Source organism: Drosophila sulfurigaster, chromosome 3, assembly GCF_023558435.1.
Source record: "Drosophila sulfurigaster albostrigata strain 15112-1811.04 chromosome 3, ASM2355843v2, whole genome shotgun sequence".
Lineage (NCBI taxonomy): Eukaryota > Metazoa > Arthropoda > Insecta > Diptera > Drosophilidae > Drosophila > Drosophila sulfurigaster.
The window spans coordinates 12,854,663-12,867,302 of record NC_084883.1 but is presented as its reverse complement, the minus strand read 5'-3'; the positions used below and the strand labels follow the sequence as shown (position 1 = coordinate 12,867,302).

The 12,640-nt window shown below is 39.1% G+C and overlaps 3 protein-coding genes across 3 annotated transcripts; 2 read left to right on the top strand and 1 right to left on the bottom strand.

The window, feature by feature from the left end:
• Positions 1-253: 253 nt before the first annotated feature.
• LOC133840279 (dynein light chain roadblock-type 2) lies at positions 254-767 on the bottom strand. Its single transcript, XM_062272030.1, has 2 exons — positions 654-767; positions 254-577 (listed from the first exon to the last, which is right to left on the bottom strand). The coding sequence occupies exons 1-2, from the start codon at positions 732-734 to the stop codon at positions 275-277; spliced, it is 384 nt and encodes a 127-aa protein (XP_062128014.1). The 5' UTR covers positions 735-767; the 3' UTR covers positions 254-274.
• Positions 768-909: 142 nt separating this feature from the next.
• Positions 910-1,581, top strand: LOC133840280 (dynein light chain roadblock-type 2). The gene is made up of 3 exons (XM_062272031.1): positions 910-1,052; positions 1,106-1,184; positions 1,249-1,581. Exons 1-3 carry the CDS (start codon positions 1,050-1,052, stop codon positions 1,458-1,460), a joined length of 294 nt encoding a protein of 97 aa, XP_062128015.1. The 5' UTR covers positions 910-1,049; the 3' UTR covers positions 1,461-1,581.
• Positions 1,582-2,065: 484 nt separating this feature from the next.
• LOC133840278 (protein hunchback) lies at positions 2,066-12,579 on the top strand. The gene is made up of 2 exons (XM_062272029.1): positions 2,066-2,255; positions 8,185-12,579. Exon 2 carries the CDS (start codon positions 9,167-9,169, stop codon positions 10,853-10,855), a length of 1,689 nt encoding a protein of 562 aa, XP_062128013.1. The 5' UTR covers positions 2,066-2,255; positions 8,185-9,166; the 3' UTR covers positions 10,856-12,579.
• The last annotated feature ends 61 nt before the right edge of the window (positions 12,580-12,640 follow it).

Here is a 12,640-nt window from a genome sequence, read left to right as displayed (position 1 = left end):
TGTTATTGTCAGAGTGTTAGAGATTGCAGCTGGAAAGCGATAGTGGCGTTTAAACTTTTGCCGATGTTGTAGTTTTTTAAATATTTACATTACGTTCAATTACAAAAATAGTAGTAACTGTATAATATGTATTGCCGTTATTTGTGTAATAATAGCAAATATTCCAATAATGAATTACCGAAAACTTTTTAGCGAATGATTAACCCAAAAATTTACTCGTTGTCCGCGCCTATAAAAAGCCAAAACTGCATTGTTTTATTTCAAACCCGAGTTTTTATTTTTCTGCATTTTGCACGACAATGTAAGTTATTTTGGAATCGGGACTTAATAATACTTCGTGAAACTTCGTGCGTACTCTTATCATCAGCAGTTCATCGGTGGGATCAATTTTCTCCATGCCTCTCTCCAATCTACCTCGAATCTCTTGAAAGTAACCAACAAATTTAACTGCATCTTCGTGTTCCATTGTACTTTTTACTGGATGTCCACGCTCATTAATAATAACTATGTCGCGAATATTTTTCTTTTGTTGGATCTGTCTGAATGCTTCTTCCACATAACGACGAGTTCGACGTGGCTGTAAAAAGTATACGAATTTTGAAACTATTTTAACAATTGAATTTCAAATGAAAATATTGAATTTAGTAAATTACTTTTTCTGGGGGGCTCTGGAACATGTTTTTACTAAAAAGTCGGTTATTTTTTGTCATTCGATCTACTTTTGAAATCGCCATGGAAAGTTTCTATAGCAACGGTTGTTAGATGGGTTTGTGGGTCAAAACATAAAATCGCTAAAAATATTTTAGGTGTTACTACAGAAAACCTTATTTTTTCAATTTTAAAATTATTAAGCCAAATATGGATAGGTATATATTTTAATTTTAATTATTTAAAAATGTTTATTCGTGCAAGGGAACCCCATTTATATTCGATTATTCAACCTCACAATTTGTAGTATTTTCGCCATATCGACATTTGGTCACACAGCTTTATCGAACAAACAAACTTTATATTTTTTGCAAAATTGTTAAGCTAAATTTGTAGTCATTATGGTAAGTTAAAAATAATTCATAGAAAATGTGATTATGATAAGTTTAATCAACAGTCGCAAGAAGTCGAAGAAACGCTCAAACGAATTCAAAGCCACAAAGGCGTCGTTGGCACAATTGTCGTCAATAATGAAGGTGGGTTATGACTGCAAATGCAATTCTATGTTGACTGTTTAATACAACAGAGTTGGCTTATTAGGTATTCCAGTGAAGTCAACACTAGACAATACGACGACCGTACAATATGCTGGATTGATGAGTCAGCTGGCAGATAAGGCTCGCAGTGTGGTGCGTGATCTGGATCCATCTAACGATATGACATTCCTACGAGTCCGTTCCAAGAAGCACGAAATTATGGTCGCTCCCGACAAGGACTTTATTCTTATTGTTATTCAAAACCCAACAGATTAAATCCATACTCATAATGAAGGCTATATGAAGTGCAGTGATTTTCATATCCCTTTAATGTATTTATTGTACGATGTATGGGAGGACAATTTAAACTTAACAAGTAAATAATTTACAAAAGGCATTTAATGTGTAAACAAATTGTTTCGGGTTATCAAAGGGAAGAAGAGGCATTACCAGCTGTCTTATAAAAAATGTTGATAGTTACGATATTGCGTTTTGAGCACAGATCGTAAGATTGACCTAAGCTGGCATTATATGATGTCATGAAAGCAATGGGCAATACGATTTCAGTATTTTTATACTAAATATATTATATTACGCCCTTTACGGTCTCAATGTGCTGTATCGTATTATTTATATTTTTTAGTGCTAATTCTTGTTATATCTATATTTTTGGTTGTAATTTTGCATATCTTTTCTATACAATTTATTGTGTCTTTAAAAACAACTTTTTTGTTTTATTTATTTTTATTGCTGAAAATATCGATACACCATATCGTAAGATGTAACCAATGCCAGAGAGACAATTGGTATATTTTAGTACATTTGTCTTCATTAAAAAATATATTTTGGAATCTAGCTTGCGGTCACGCTGAGTCCCTCAGTGAGTCTGTCGACAAGTCGTGCGTGTGGTGGTTAGTGTGGTGAAAACTTATAAGTTTTTTAACAAATGCATTTAAAAAATCGTTAAAAGAATATAAAATATCACAATTAGTGATCCAAATTAATTCGAATAAAACGCTCACACAGTGTACGCGTGTGCAACAGTAAAGAAAACTACGAAATTTAACAAAGGTAATTGTGAAATTGGGCGTGCAGAGTAAAGAAAATGGCGTAATCACGCACTCAAACCAACAAAAAAAAAAGAAAAAAAAAAACGGCTACGCAAACGGAATCTCTACGCTCGCTCCCCAATCAGCCAGTCAGCTTTTAAATGGTCGCTGTCGTTCTTTCAATATTTGATTAAATGGAAAAGCAAAAAATAAAAACCAGAAATACGTATATGTATGTAAAATTATTGGTGTGAATGTGAAAAGTGCTTTTAAAGCAGCAGCGTAAGCGTTTTTCAACGCAACGTTTTTTTGTGTGCAGCCATATTTGTTCCGTGAAAAATGAAAATGATATGTACACACAAACATATGTACATATGGATGAATGTACATACTTATGGCATGTGATACATGTCTACATACGGACGTACATATATACATCCATACATATGTACGTATAAAGAATTAACTTCGTATCGGATCGTTGTCGTCGTCCCGTTGTTGTTCGCAAATCCAAGCAATTTTGAACGATTCATTCGTACAAAAGGCAACGTCGTCGATACTTTGTGTATTATGTACAAATATTCGTTCGTACATAAAGACTTGTACATACATACATACGTACTTTCAATATCGACGATGGCATCACACAAGAGCGCACACGCATACACACATACATCGAAATGTACATATACAAGCAAACCTCATGCACGCACGTTCGCACGTACTACGTAGAGACAATATGTCTGTATGTATGTGTGTGAGTGTGTGTGTGTAAATACGTATGTCTCGTCAGCGGCTGGCACATAACAGAGAGTTGAACACATAAGGGCTGGCTCAATTTATAAATAAGAAGCGAAGCATGTGCGCTTGCTGCGCAGTAACTGCGCTGTCGCTGCTGCTGCGGTTGCTGGCTGCATTGCAGCGCAAGGGATTTTATTACGTTCAGCAGCAGCTCCTTCCTCCTCCTATTCGTATGTTGGGTTCGTTTATATTTTTGGATATTTACATGCATACATACATATACATATATTAATACTTGTACATGTGTATGTGTGTGCGCATCTAGGAGAGCTGCTATTAAAATGCAATGCTTATGTGATGCAGCATAACGTAAATCGCGACGCCATACAAAACAACGTAACGCTTAACGGTTCAATCCCCACCCGCAACGCAACGCGTATTCTCCATGTATTTTTTTCGACGTACACAGCCACACCACAGTAACACATACACACACACACTTAAACGCATGCACGTATGGAAATGTGAGGTTTGCTCGGCAACAACAATGACAACAACAACAAAAATTCAAATTCTTACTGTGAACACAAATTGTTCAAAGTCTAAGCAATAATACAGAAAAATGTATGTGCTGTGGAAAGCTGTTTTGTGCTAGATTGAAATGTGATTGATTTGCTTGATTGACTGACTAATGTGATTCAATATTCATAATTATTGTGAATTGTGAATGTTGTGAAGCGAGTGAAACTTTAATAACAGAAGAATTTCTTGTGAATCACGTGGTGAACAAATAAATAAATAAATACACTTGCTGTGAGGAAAAACAGCAGTAAATAACCCAACAACAAAACTGTTTCCTCGAATCATTTGGTAGCGAGATAACATGACTCAAATGTGTGATTTGGTTTCACTTAGTCAGCGGTGTTAAAAGCAGATTTGAAAACGGCTTGAACACTGCAATATGTTGCCAATTGGCATGAATCAATGAAACGCTTGTACAGTGGGACAATCCAAAAACTACAGCTCTCAAAAGACGTCCTCTAAAAGTGTGACCGTTGCTTGACACTTAAAAAATATCAGACTGAATTAAGTAACATTTTATAACATTTTACCCATTCTTAACAATACAATTTTCGAATATATAATATGCTATTCAAACAATTTTAACATAGCATTAAAAAAAGGAGTAACTTATATCAATTGGTAAATATCAAACTTAAGACTGTTTCTCAGACAATAATCTGTCTCAAGTAATTAAGAAACAAGTAAGAAAGCTACAGTCGAGTGTGCTCGACTGTGAGATACCCGCTACCCATTTTTAATAATGGAAAAATATTGCGGTATCATTTTCAAAATATACCGAATATACTGCAAAAAATACTAAAAATATACCAAATGGTATATTTGGTATATTGATATAGTACTGCATTCAAAATATAACATAGACGGCACAATATACCAGATTGTCGGCCAAAGCAACTAAGAACCCTATTAAGTAGGCGTTTTGCCCATACAAAAGTATTTCTTTAGTAACTTCGACAATTTTTATCTGATCGTAACCAAATTTTCAGGAATCATAACTACTATAGTATTTATTGTATATACCAAAATTACGCTTGTTATTCGATTTTTTTGATTTGCGGGGGTGGAAGTGGGCGTGGCAAAAATTTGAAACAAACTTGATCTGCGTGCAAACATAACAAATGCTGTCGAAAAAAAATTATAGCTCTATCTCTTATAGTCTCTGAGATCCAATGTTTCATACGGACAGACACACAGACGGACATGGCTATATCGTCTCGGTTGTTGACGCTGATCAAGAATATATATACTTTATAGGGTCGGAGATGCCTCCTTCTACCTGTTACATACATTTTCTGTTGGCACAAAGTTATAATACTCTTCTACTCTATGGGTAGCGGGTATAAAAAGTATTTAGAATAGTATTTTAGATATACCATCTGCCTCAAATATACCAAATTCTTAAAAAAAAGAATATACATATATTTTTTTTTAACCAGATTTTGGCATAATCAAAATTATTTTGATATTTCGTCAGTAAATACCTTCCTTCCGACGATTCTCAATAAAAAAATTAAATAACAAAAATATGTAATACCCAATATTACTTCGCATAAAGTACAATAATAAAACGGACTATTTCGGGAAATGCCAGCTAACAACTGGTATTTTGTCAGTATCTTATCGGGCGACGAATGGCATCAGTTTCAGCTGTGTAGTTAATTGCGATGCACATGCTCGACAAATTGGAAAAATATCAAATCAGTTATTGTGTGGCGTCCCATAGTCATCATATAGTAGTAGAGTATGACATGCTATGCGAATTGCGCACTGCATTTCGATTTTTATCACAGCGTGAACTATTCACGTAGTTTACTTACATTGTTGCCTGCCTTTTTTCTCATTGCTTTGTTTTGTTCTGTTCTGTTGAAGCTTGAACTTTCGACCTTCTGACCGTCGTCAGCTGGCAAATCTTTTGTCACCACTGCGCACAGTGGTTGTCATTTGAAAGAAAGTCGTACGTTGTTTTGTTGGGTTGAAGAAATAAGTTTTAAGCGAGGTTTCGTCGTTTTAAAGAAATTTTGAAGATTTTCAACTAAAATTCTGGTGGTAATCATGAAATTGTGAAAACCAAATTATGAATTAAAGATTCTCCATTGTTTTTATGTTTTATTTATTGTGATCACTGTTTTTGTACTACTCAACAAATTATTAATAGAGTACTTTTATATAAATTCAAAAAATCAGAAGTTTTCGATTTTATGTAGTAATATTATTATTAAAAAGTTGTACCTAATTTAAAATTGAGTCAAAATAAGAATTAGATAAAGAGCAAGTATATAACCTTCGGTTTTTACCAAATTATTGTAATTATAATATATTTTAATATCTAGGCTTTCAATTAGAGTTTATCTAATACATTTTTTGGAGATAAGAAATTAGATTATATTGATTATTTACCTTATCACCATCCCACAATGTTGCAACCCTGTGTTTCTATGTAATTGAATTATTTGGCTTCGGCTGCAGTTGAAATTGCGTCTGTTTGTAGTTGTTGGCTTATCGTTTAATTAATTTTAAGTTTGTGGCTTAGAGCTTTAAAGCTTTCCCTTGATGGAGCCTCTGCTCTATTGCACAATTGCTGCAAGAATTATTTCTGCTTAAATTGTCTTGATTTTTAGGGTCTGCTGCAGGCAGCAACAGCAGCTGCTGCTGTTGTTACCGCAGCGTGTTGCACTCGGGTTCGATCAAAATTGACCGACGTGCGACCGACTTTAATGTTGCTGTTGCTGCTGCTGCCATCGCTATCGTGGCAGCAACAAAAACGCACAACAACCCCAATAAGACACACATACATACTTACTATATACATTCGCGCTCTGTCAAATATAAGCTCACACACACACACACACAGATACAGAGTGGCCGACCAGCATCAACAGCAGCTTTCTTCCCTTACTCTAGTTTACAGAAAGCAAACTGGTTTTCATCCCCGTCGTGTGCAGACTTTAGTTTTCATTTTATGATTACACACTGGCTCTGACGATGTTTTTTTTTGGGGGAAATGGTGGCAGTGTGAAGCCCCAGCAGTATTTGTTGGCAACCGAAATGCCTATTTCCCTCTCTCTTGCATTTTAGCCAGCACATCTTAAAATGGAGTAAAATAAATACAAAATACAAAAAGTAAAGTAATCGCATTTATTAGCTAATTGGTGAGAGTGAAAAATATGCAGATTATTGTTGGAGCATGTCCGTGCTTTTTGCGTTTGCTTTTGTGTTGGGCTCGTGTCTATCATCGCAGCGTTGTCAGATGATAAAGCTCGCCATATACACGTACTACAAAAACATTGGCCTACGTGTATACATATATATACATATATAAGTATGTGTGTGTATTGTGCGGTGTGGCGTTATCGCCAAAGCAAACCAAATAACAACAATAAAATAGCAACGTTCAAATAGCACAAATTATTTTTGGCTTCGAACACAACATGCTGTAAACACGCAACAAAAGTTTTTATTTAAAAACTTACATATTTGTACCAGGGCTGCAAGTCATTGAAGTTCCAGTTGATTTACAGTTATTTATGAAGCACAAGAAATGTATTGTTATCTCTTGTTGCCAGGGCTGCAAAACAGCTGCATCAGCCACAATAACAATCTACATATAAATAATAAATATAATCAGTTTTCGTTTTGAATAAATTTAAATTCGATTTTTAGAATTTATATTTGTGGCTTATGGAGAGACTTCATTTTATATTTTGCTTTTTTTGGAGTGCCAGTTTAGTTTGTTGGGCTGCCAACCGGTTTTCGTCCCTGGTGTTGTTGCATTCACACGCTAGAGAGACACGACACACTCGGAACATGTTTCATGTGGCAGCTGTGTGAAGCAGCGTTAATATTCAGGATTTTGTATGTTTTTTTTGGGTTCCAGCACCTGCCGGAACATTGAGCAAGTTACCTGCTTTAAGGCTAAAGATTCAGATATTCCAAACATACTTTCGTGTGGCTTAAATCTTTATTCGCTCTGCTGGGATGAGCTTTGACCCAACCACTTGTTTCATCAATGCAAAAATACAGATATGCACCAGTAAGTGCAAGCGAGACAGCCATATCATCGCACATACACAATGAAACGGCTGCAAAGTGAAATTCGCAAAACCAACAATACAACAAAAAAAACTGCCCAAATTTCCAAAAATGCAACTGCACTTGTTCATGTGTATGTGCGTATTTTTGTCTGACTGTGCGTGCGTGTGTGTGTGTGCTCTCATTTTGAAAGAAACAACGACAAAAGACACCGACCGACAAAGATGCGGCGAACGTTGGCAGCGAAAGAGAGCGACAGACCTTTTATTTACTTTTTGGCATAGGGAATGCGGGGATCTGAAATCTGAGTACGCTGAACATCTGTTCCGAAATGTTTCGAGCACAAAGAAGATTTCACCAAGAAATTATTGGAATACATGTTTAAGCGCACACAATCACACTCATGTGCAGCTCTCAAGTACCAAGGCGCACACACATACAGAATGCATATGTATGTATTGTGCATTTTGGGTGCATTTTATATAAGTGCCGCAAAGCAACTCTGTTGTGTGTGTGTGTGAGCTGTATGAAAAACACAATGCAAAGTGTGAAACAAGACTCTTTTTCACATACGTACCTGCTTTATTTTATTCCAGGTAAATCGACGTCGACGACAACTGAATACCTAAAAACAAGCAGCAGCAGCAACAACCAGAGGCAACATCGAAGCAGCAGCGGCACGCAGAATAAAGAAACAAGGAAACATTTGCACAGCAACCCAAGCAACGACAACAACAACAACAACGGCGGCAGCAGCAGCAAGCAGAGCTCCGACAAGAAAAACCACTTCAACAAAAGAGGATAACATATTGAAAAAGAGCTCTGGCAGCACTCGCTGCTCGCACATACACGCAGGCTCACCAATACTATCGTAAACGCGAAACATACACACGTATATGTACGTGGGAAAGTAAACCGACATCTTTTTTACGACATCATCATCGTCTCCAAGTCGAGAGTCGTCGTATAGTTTTGCAATCACGCAAAGCCAACAAGAGAGAGCAAGCAAAACGAGAGAGAGCTTAAGCTTAGTTTTGGAACAGGCAGCAAGGGCCAGGGCCCTTTGATAACACACATACACACACACGCAAGCGAAAACGCACGCTCTCTCCACACACACAGGCAAAAGCGAGCTTACGCCCACGGAGAGCGCAGGCGAAACGATCAACAAAGAGAGCTCACGCAAAAACACGTGAGAAGAGAGCAAGAGAGAGAGAGAGAGTCAGTCTGGTTGCTGGATTCGGTGTTGTTTCCTAACACGCACAGCGCATTTGGAAATCACAGCACGGCAGTGACGAGCCGAGTCTATCGAGCAGCAGCAGCAGTCGTGAAAGTGCGTCGACAACGTCGCAGTGTGTGCGTGAGCAGAGTCAGCAGCACACCTCCCTGCATTGCATTTACGAAACCCAGTGTTGCCACATCGCTGCATAATCCCACACCATATGAAAGCAGTATAGCTTGAAAGTGCAAAACGACGAATATAATAACTACACAACACTAAAACAAGAAAGAACTTGACGAAACTCGCAACAAACAACCAGGAAACAAAAACAGCAACAAAAACACTCCAGACTCCAAATGAAAACGCTTGTGCTGAGTCCAGACGATCTGCAGAACTTTAACAAGTTCATCTACGATCCCAAATCGGCAGCCCAGCTGGCTGCCAGCGCCGGAGCAATTGCAGCAGCCGCCGCCCATGGTGGACACGGTCATGGTCAGGCAGGTGTGCAGCTGGTGGCAGGTGGCGCCGCTGTGCCCGTTCCCACGGTGAGCACATCGGCGGGCGTTGGTGTCGCTTCCGGTGTGGGTGCTAGTGCTGCTGCCAACAAGCAGTTGATGGCGTTGCACTACTATCTGAATCATCAGGGCAACAGCTATATGGCCCAGCAACCCGGTGGCAACAGTGTGGCCCAACAGCAGCAGCAGCAGCAACAACAGTTGCTGGCACAGTCGCAGACACAGCTGAAGCAACTGCAGCTGAAGCAGCCGACAATACATCAGCATCAGCAGCACATTAGCTACCATCATCATCATCCCTACTATCAGCAGCAGGCGACGCCGACGCACAACAGTCACACACACTCACACAGTCACACACTCGCGCACACACAACACACACACAGTCACAGCAGCCATCCAGCAGCGACACATCATGGCCAACAACACAAGGTGCAGTTGCAATCGAATCACCAGCAGCAGCAACAGAATCAACTGCCAGTGCATGCGCTGAATCAGAACTCCAATTTCTCGGCAGCCAGCTCCAGCACGGGAGGCACTGCATCCTCCAGCCATGCGCCCACACAACAATCGAATGGCTCCAGCGTTTCACCCACCATCATCAGTCATCAGCCACGGTCTGTTGCTGCTGCCGTTGCTGCCGCCGCTGGCAGCAATAGCAACAACATTGCTGCGGCAGCGAATGCATTGCTGCGTGCCACAGCCACGGTGGCAACCGGTGGTGTAGCAGCTGCAACATCAGTGTCTGCATTGGCGTCGTCATCATCGTCGTCGTCATCATCATCCTCGTCGTCGTCCGCCTCATCAACGTCCGCAACGTCGTCGTCGTCGGGATCTGCGGCTGCCAATTGTGCCAAGAAACTGAAAACGGAACCGTTGCTCTCCCAATACAATCAAACCGAGCGCCTCAATTTTGCCAACACGTACATTGTGTGGAGCGAGGAGCATTGGCGTCGTGTCGTCTTCCACGATGAGCGACGCTTCAATCTCGATGGTCCCGATGGTTTCTCCTACTATTATCACGATCTGCGCAACTATGAGCGCAAATTGTCGCAACGGCCGCGCGGCAACTCTGTCTACATCTACCTGATGATCTGTGTGGGCGGACCCATCCATCTGGAGGTGTCGTCAGCCAAACAACGTCCCGAATCCTGCATTGAGACCATCATGCGTGAGCGTCCCAATATCGTTAGCAAACTGGGCGGCAACACAGACTTTGTGCTCCAGGATCACAATTGGATGTCGCACGCTCTGCCCACCGCACAGGAGCTGCTAAATGCCGAGGGACTGAAAACCCAGAAGTGGCCAACAATCGCCCATGACCTGAACATTATGGAGAACATTTGGGGTTGGCTCATTCGTGAGGTGTTCGATGGCGGACGCAAGTTTTCCCGCAAAGACGATTTGATATTTCGCATCAAGGAGGCGTGGTCACGACTGCCCCATGATCTGATCACGAACCTGTACAGCACACTTCCCGAGCGAATCACCGAGCTGTATTACACTCAAGGCGTCTACACGAATTGTTGACAAACGACACGGCATCGAGCTGGAGTTGAGGATTGCGATCAGGCGGAGAACAGCAAGGAGGGAAGACGACGGCAACAGTTTCGGCAGCTGCTGCTCCACACACGCATCGCATTTTAGGCTGAGCACCCCAGACTATATAGCACTAGGATGAGCATCAGATCAGAATCGGAGTGGATGGAGAATCGGGAACCGTTTTTTTTTTATTGTATCCTACATTTAACTTGACATTTTTTTGTGTATAGCCTTAAGATGTGCATGTGTGTGTGCGAACACAATCTGAAAGTGAATCTATATATCTGTAGCTGCAGCATTCAAGAGACTCTGTTTAGTTTATGTACTAATTGGAAAACATAAATGATGCGCAATTCCCTGAACGCCGCCGCCGCCACGTGTGGCAACACTGGCAAACGATGGACGCCAGTGCTGCCCATTCAGCTTTTGTAATTAGTGTTACCTATACATAGAAATACCTTCCTTCCCCCACTTACCAACCCCATTTTCACTTATATGTATAAGCTTTACTTTTAGTTGTCATTTTAAAATAACATCCCCAATTCCCAAATTCCTATTCTTATCCCTCACCTCCCTCCCCCCACCACCGGAAAATTAGTTACAACAATTATATTATTTGAAACTTAACTCATTTTGTTGATTGTTTTTAGTTATGCAAAATCGAAAGAAAAGAAGAGAGAAAGAGCGCGAGAGAAGTGCGAACAAAATTAATGCAAAGCGAGAAAAATAGATATATATATAAAAGGAAAACATTGTAACTAAAGTATTATTTTAAGGCATAGTTTTTTGTTGTAGCAAAATGCATACATGAAACGAAACAAAAACAATACAAACAAGAGAAAAAAAAACAATACAAACACAAGAAACTAAAATCCTATCATGTAAAATTTGTTTACGAACAGAAATTATATTTAAACTAATTATCAATGTAATTAATACATACATATTAAACAATTGAACGAAACAAGCAAAGAAGAAAGGAGGTGATCAATATATAGAATGAGCGAAGATGCAGCGATAGACACAGAGCCGAGAGATCGCGATCAACAGGAGAAAGCGAGAGCAAAAAATTAGTGTTAATTTTAAGATAACAAAAAAAACAAATCAACTAATTGGTAACTCCGAAGAGAAATAAAAACGAACACAAAGAAACACAACCAAGAACTTGTGAACATAGAAATCATGCTGAATACATTAACTACTAATTCATTAGTTTTCAACCGTCGATCAACGGAGTGTGAACGGAACCAGTTCCGATTCCGGTTGCGGTTCCGATAGGTGATCCTGCTCCCTGCCATTTTAATAACCACTATGATGAAATATGAAAGCAATCCGACTCGAGTTCTCGAACAAGTTTCCTAGTGATGAATAACCGATTCGAATCGGTTAATACAATTGGATTGATTGTGTGTGGTGTTTGCCTATACATAGACATACATATACATAGATACATAACATACATACCTACAAACTTAGCATACGACGAACTGAACAAACAAATTTGCAGGCGACTAATTTATATACAAAACAGAACTCAATGAGAATTAAACATAAATAAACTAGAATGAAAAACTATGCGAAAGTAACGGTATCCTTGAAAGCAAAACAACAAAAATAAAAAGCAAACTCAATTTGTGTAATTCAGCAAATGATGTGATTTTCCTTTTGTTTCGCTTTTTGCAATGAACTCAGAAATGTCAAAACAAAATAAAGAATAAAATAATAATGAAAATGAAATCAACAATCTTTATACATACACCTAATACATATACA

Bases quoted from the DNA above. Each gene is read 5' to 3' on its own strand.
- LOC133840279 (XM_062272030.1), bottom strand. From the start codon at position 734: ATGGCGATTTCAAAAGTAGATCGAATGACAAAAAATAACCGACTTTTT. The intron at 578-653 runs GTAATTTACTAA...TACTTTTTACAG, and splicing joins TCCAGAGCCCCCCAGAAAAA to CCACGTCGAACTCGTCGTTA.
- LOC133840280 (XM_062272031.1), top strand. The intron at 1,185-1,248 runs GTGGGTTATGAC...TTGGCTTATTAG, and splicing joins AATTGTCGTCAATAATGAAG to GTATTCCAGTGAAGTCAACA.
- LOC133840278 (XM_062272029.1), top strand. From the start codon at position 9,167: ATGAAAACGCTTGTGCTGAGTCCAGACGATCTGCAGAACTTTAACAAG.